The following is a 6,172-nucleotide window of genomic DNA, read 5'->3' as shown; positions in this document are numbered from 1 at the left end:
ATACAAGATCATCTCGATAAGCAATTTGATTCAGGTTAGTATTTCTTTGCTTTTCTTATGAGTATTTGGGTTCGATTGTTTTGGATTTGTCATGATCCTCTGTGTGAACTTGACACAAAGAATTGATGAGTAATGAAGACGTTGTATATAAACCAATACTTAAAAGTGGTTGTATATAAACTGATACTTAAACTGATCCTTTAGATTTTGATTATTCAATCACTGTGTGATTTGGTGTTTGTACGATTGGTTTTTCTAATCTAATAGATTTTCTCATTAACTAATGATCATTGATACTTGAAAGTCCTATGCAATTGACCAAAAATTTGCTTAAACTTTTTTGTGTTTTACAGAGTTAAATTGGCTTGTGAAAGAATGGAGGAAATAATTGAAGACGATGAAGAACTCAAAGTGGGAACTCAAGTACACTCAGATGAGGAGGCTTACAATTTATATAATACCTATGCTTTGAGGAAGGGTTTCAGTGTTCGTAAGTCACATATTAGAAGAGATGCATCAAATAACATCCGGTTACGAGAGTTTGTATGTTCAAAGGAAGGGTTTGCACAAGACCAAGATGTGTTTGAACCAACCAAACATAGGAAGTTGGAAACAAGAGTCGGTTGCAAGGCTATGATATCGTTTATTGTGAAAGATGGGATATGGACAATATCACATATCAATTCAGATCATAACCATGAGCTTGCAAACCCTGAAGAAAGGCAATTTTTGAGATCTGGGCGAAAAGTAACAGATGCTTGTGGACAAGTTTTTACTTCCATGAAAGTTGCAAGAATAGGAGCAACAAAAGCATTTTTTTACATAGCAAATGAAGTGGGTGGTTCAGAAAATGTTGGGTGCACTAAGAAAGACGTCTACAACTACTTGCAAAGAAAAAAGAATGAAATGGTGGAAGCAGGTGATGCACAAAGCTTGCTGAATCACTTTAAGCACAAACAAGGTGAGGACCCTAACTTTTTCTATTCAATGCAATTGGACCAATATAGCTGAATGATAAACTTCTTTTGGAGGGATGGTAGAGCAAAGTCAGATTATGATTGTTTTGGTGATGTTATATGCTTTGATACAACATTTCGTACAAACAAGTATGATCTGATTTGTGCTCCAATAGTTGGAGTTAATCATCATTGGAGAAATGTTGTGTTTGGATGTGCATTTCTATTAGATGAGACTACAGAGTCTTTTGTTTGGTTGTTCGAATCCTTTTTGGAGTCGATGGGAAATAAAGCACCAAAAACTATTTTCACAAATGAAGATAAAGCAATGGCAAAGGCAGTTAAAATAGTGTTTCCAGGTGCATCCCATTGATTGTGCACTTGGCATATTGGCAAGAATGCCGAAAGAAAATTGGTAGTTATCTTGGAAATCCAGAGTTCAAGAAGCAATTCAACCATTGTTTACATGGGTGCTGTTCTGAAATTGAATTTCAGGTTTTATGGGATAACTTGATTGGTAGATATAATCTCGGAAATAATCCTTGGCTAGCAAAGTTGTATTCACTCCGACAGAAGTGGTGTGCAGCATTTAATTTGGACACTTTTTCGGCAAGGATTAGATCTACTCAAAGGAGTGAAAGTACAAACAATGTGTTCCAAGGAATTTCTACACACACAATGGAGCTTATTAAATTTGTTCATCACTATAAGAAAAAGATTGAAGAGTTGCGTTTAACAGAGTTAGAAGATGACTACCGTAGCAAAAATGGTGCACGTCGTCCAAAAGTATGGACTAAGATGTTAAGCAGTGCTGCCAAGGTTTATACTAACAAAATTTTTCAGTTTTTTGAAACAGAATTCTATAGTTGTATGGGAGTTAGACTAAAAGAAGTTTCCAGTAAAGATCAAGTTTATGTATATGAAGCAATTGAAGATGGTCGTGAAAGTGTGCACAAGATTGAATACAACTCTACATCCTTGAGCATATCTTGTTCTTGTAAGTCATTTAAGTCTGTTGGGATCTTGTGTCGTCATGCTTTGAAGGTGTTTGATACAAATAATATCACAACTTTACCAACTCAGTATATATTGAAGAGGTGGACTAAAGAGGCAAAGAAAGGGGTACGGTAGTGGTCAGCAGTGACACAAGTGTAGGAACAAGTGAGAATTTAAAGACTGCTAGAGTGTTGCGCCTCAGCGAATTGATGCATGAAGGAAATAATGTGTATGACATAGCCTCATTAACTAGTTTAGGTACTAAAATTGTCAAGCATTTGTTAACAGAGGCAATGAAGCGTCTTGAAAAAGACAAGGACACCCTTTACGTGTTGGAAAATCTGAAGAATTTTGGTGCTGAGTCTGGCTCTACCATTTCTAGTAATGAGACACTAGTTTTGAACCCACCAAATGCAAAGACTAAGGGAATGAAAAATAGTAGAATCAAAGATGTGATGGAGACAAATCAAAGGAAGAAGAGAACAAAAGGTACATACATATTTTATATAGTTCTTAAATAAGCTTATATTGATAGTTCTTGTTTTGTGTACTTTGTATAGCTGAAATTTTTACTGATGCAGAACAAGAAAACCAAGAAAATAATGATCCAAAAGCTCCAACTGATGTGTCTACATTCAATAATCATCGGTTTGTAGTACCTAACATCCCAACATTCTGTAATCAGTATGGAGTACCTAACATCCCAACAGTGAGTAATCAGTTTGGAGTACCCAACACCCCAACATTCAGTAATCAGGTCTGCATTTTGAAGCTTTATATGTATGTTTCTTTATGTATTACAGACTGAACATATTCATACATGTCATTCTCTTTCAGGGAAATTTAAGTTGGCCTTTTGAGCATCCTCATTCACATGTTAGTTATGGTCAGATGCCTTTCTCAAACCAGGTATATGTATATTTGAAATCTTAGTACATTCATACATTTTAGTTGGCTATATTGAAAATAAACTAGTTCTATATTTGTAGAATACTACAGGGTTGAATCTTGCACCAACTGCGACTTTGACTATTGATCCTACACTTAGACAACAACCTCAGTGAGGTTAGTTCTGTATTTTAATATTATATGCTTGAGTTGATGATATTGAACCTGAATTACAGTATAGTTACAGAAGTTAAATTGTGCAGGTTTCATTGATGCAGTATTAAGAGGACCATTTTATGAGAACTGAAGTCATGTGTGCAAGTTTCATGATGTAGTACTAACATGAGCATTTTATAAGAACTGAATCGAAGACATGTTTAGAGCTTGTTTTGATCGAACTTTTGTATGTAACCTGTGCTACAATATTTTTTTATGATGATTACATTCGATCATTGAGTATATCTTAGTAGTTTAAGCATCACAAATTCAAGTATCTTTCCATCAGCTTTTTTCTTTCTCAATTTTTAACCATATCTTTAATCTTTGACACAAACCAAAAGGTAATAATGCAACAAAATCCAGAGATGAAACCAAGCCTCTGATCAAGATATGATAATGTTACTCAAGGTACATTCTACTGAAACAAAATGGAAGACAATGAAAAAGAGATGTCAAATGAAGGTTTTGATTGATTATAATTGTAACAACTAAATTTAACACAATGAAAAATTACTTGTGTCAAAATTACACCACAATGTATCATAATAAAGTACTAATCGATCGGAGCTAATAGATTGATACAATATAAAGTGATTCTCTTGAATTCTGTAGCTTCGGCAATCTCTTCGAAATGCTTTCATTCCTTGTATGCACGCACATAGAGTACCAAAACTGTCAACAATGCCAATCCACAGTCACATTTCTACTCCCACTCCCTATCTCAATCTCATCGTCACTATCACTTGATGGAGTATTATTAGTTGTAAACCGTGAGCAGAGATTTTTGTACCTCTTGGCTTTTGGCTGATCCGTCATCACCTTTAGCTTATCTACTAATATCTAACACTGCAACACACGCACAAAACAATAAACTCAAAAGAAAATCATCTACTTTAAACCCTTGTTCACTACTGCTATAAAGAAACTATCTTTGTCTAATTAAAGACACAATAAAAAGCTCTGAACAAAAAGCATCTTTAACTAATTTAGAGAATAGAGACAGTGAGACACTGTTAACCTCCCAAATAGCCATGACAAAGAATGTGCTTGATCACTTCCTATAACTAACAAACTGAAAAATACATGAAAGGGAAAAGACCAACATAGAGAAAGTGTGAAATATCCAAGTACCTGAAAGCAAGCTCCAGGAAAAAGAACTGTGTGCATCTAAAATTGAATTAAGAAAAGTCTATGCAAACGGAGACTATCAGACTAGTAATCCAGGTGGGTTCACATCATTCATTCCTATATACAACAAAGCATGTACTATTTCCATGGCAAAGCATGTAAGATGTCCAGATTGAAACCCAAAAAAAACCACCTCCCAAACCTCAAAAAATTGGAATTCCAAGAAAATGACCCACCTCCTAAACCTCAATTTGGAGACTAAAACCAACTCATCCCCATGGTCTTCTTTTCAACTATTATCTATCTCTCCAGTCCATCCCATCCACACGATACACTCACAAAGAATAAAAGATTGAAGATAAGAGGTGCCACATAATTTCAGCATAGAAAGATAATACCTGACCGATGAGAATGAACTAAACGGGTTGAGAAAGATCTCTGTTCGTGAATCGGGTCGAGCATGATCTATGTTCATGAATCGGGTCTAGAAAGATCTGTGTTCATGAATTTGGAAACGGTAGGAAATGAGATGATGAATTATCAGTATCGGTGGGAGAAAAGTGAGTGGGAGGAATGAGGAGACCGTAATCTGAAAAGTGAGGCGTTTGTTCTTCCCTGGATTAGAATAACCACCTAGAAATCCTAATTTAAATATAACTCTGGCTTCCGGCGGGATAATGAAATTTCAACTTTAAACTTGGAGCCTTTTTCGTAGTTTGCTGGCGTGGAAAAAATCAAGGCACTTGTTGGTCGGCTGGTCGCACATGTCAGCTGGTGCGGCTGTTGCACGGAAGATTTTCTCTACGAACAAATGAGACCAAGAATCTTCTACACCTGGCAATATTTCTTCAATACTTTCCTAGGGTGTATAGGGTTTTGTCCCTTCTTGCTGGTCGATCATTGAATGGATTCTTTGTATTCGGGTCAATTTGGACGAATTTCATTGTAAACACACTCAGTTTTTTGCTGGTTGCCCATGTCATTGGGTCATGGTGGTACCTCTTTGGCTTACAGGTGTGTGGAGATTTCATTTTATCTAACCTAATGATGCATATTTCCCCGTATTTGTTTGATGAGGCATTTCATTTTACACTTAATATTCAAATCACATTTTATATTAAACTCACTCATAAAATTGTTTTAAATTACACCCAATTATTGCCAACTAGGATCAAATATTAGATTTCTTTTTTTTTTTTTTCAAAAGAATTACACAAATTGCCATAATTTAAATATGAGTCAACTAACAAGGTTTACGTCGTCTTTAAATTGTATATCTTTTTATTTGTTTCATATTTATTGGAATTTTTATTTTTATTTTAAAGAAATATCAGAATTTTTACTAAATACCTAATGAGCATTTGATCAAAAAAAAAAAAACCTAATGAGTATAATATATAAATATATACCAAAGTCAATAATCACAAGAAATTTATGATGCAATTAATTATGATAAAGTCAAAACAAATTAATAGAACATTCAGGGGCGTAGGCACAATGGGGCGAGAGGGTTCAATTGAACCCTCTAACATTTTAAGCTAACTTTCTATTGGTTGGGGCAACATATATATATATTACACTTTGAAACAAGATTTGACCCTTATGGACAAGACTTGTCTTAAATATTTGTAATCTCCTTCCAAATCTTGTCTTGGTTTGGACAAGACTACTCCACCCTTGTCGACAGAAAAGCTTTTAAGTTCTAACCCCATGTTTTTTACTAATCAATATAGGAGTAAGAAAATAGTTTTCGGAAAGAAGTTTGCTTTCATCTCATATTTGGACAGATTTATTATTCATTTTTGTCTTCCTAATCGATTCATGATTTACCTTGCGTCTATATAAATTCAAGCTTCTACAATTTATTTGTCTCTTATCATGCTCTTTAAATTCTTCTCAACTGTAATTCCTTTTTTTGTTCTTTAAACATTTCTCCCTACAAACAACAAGTCAAAACCTTTAGAATTAATATTTGAAATTATGAA

The 6,172-nt window shown here is 34.6% G+C and overlaps 2 protein-coding genes across 2 annotated transcripts in view; both read left to right on the top strand.

Moving 5' to 3' along the window:
- Positions 1 to 375: 375 nt before the first annotated feature.
- Positions 376 to 1,011, top strand: LOC101291363 (protein FAR1-RELATED SEQUENCE 5-like). The gene has a single exon (XM_004305787.1). The coding sequence runs from the start codon at positions 376 to 378 to the stop codon at positions 1,009 to 1,011; it is 636 nt and encodes a 211-aa protein (XP_004305835.1).
- A 1,234-nt stretch (positions 1,012 to 2,245) lies between these two features.
- LOC101291078 (putative cyclic nucleotide-gated ion channel 19-like) overlaps positions 2,246 to 6,172 on the top strand; it is a 5,668-nt gene continuing 1,741 nt past the window's right edge. The window contains exons 1-3 of the mRNA XM_004305786.1: positions 2,246 to 2,441; positions 2,534 to 2,709; positions 2,790 to 2,861. Coding sequence (XP_004305834.1) covers positions 2,246 to 2,441; positions 2,534 to 2,709; positions 2,790 to 2,861 — 444 coding nt within the window. The remainder of the gene's footprint in view (positions 2,442 to 2,533; positions 2,710 to 2,789; positions 2,862 to 6,172) is intronic.

This window comes from Fragaria vesca, linkage group LG6, assembly GCF_000184155.1.
Source record: "Fragaria vesca subsp. vesca linkage group LG6, FraVesHawaii_1.0, whole genome shotgun sequence".
Lineage (NCBI taxonomy): Eukaryota > Viridiplantae > Streptophyta > Magnoliopsida > Rosales > Rosaceae > Fragaria > Fragaria vesca.
Note: the sequence above shows the minus strand (reverse complement) of the source record. Positions and strands in the feature narration are given on the sequence as shown.

Excerpts from the sequence above, each read along its gene's own strand:
- LOC101291363 (XM_004305787.1), top strand. The coding sequence starts at position 376 with ATGGAGGAAATAATTGAAGACGATGAAGAACTCAAAGTGGGAACTCAA.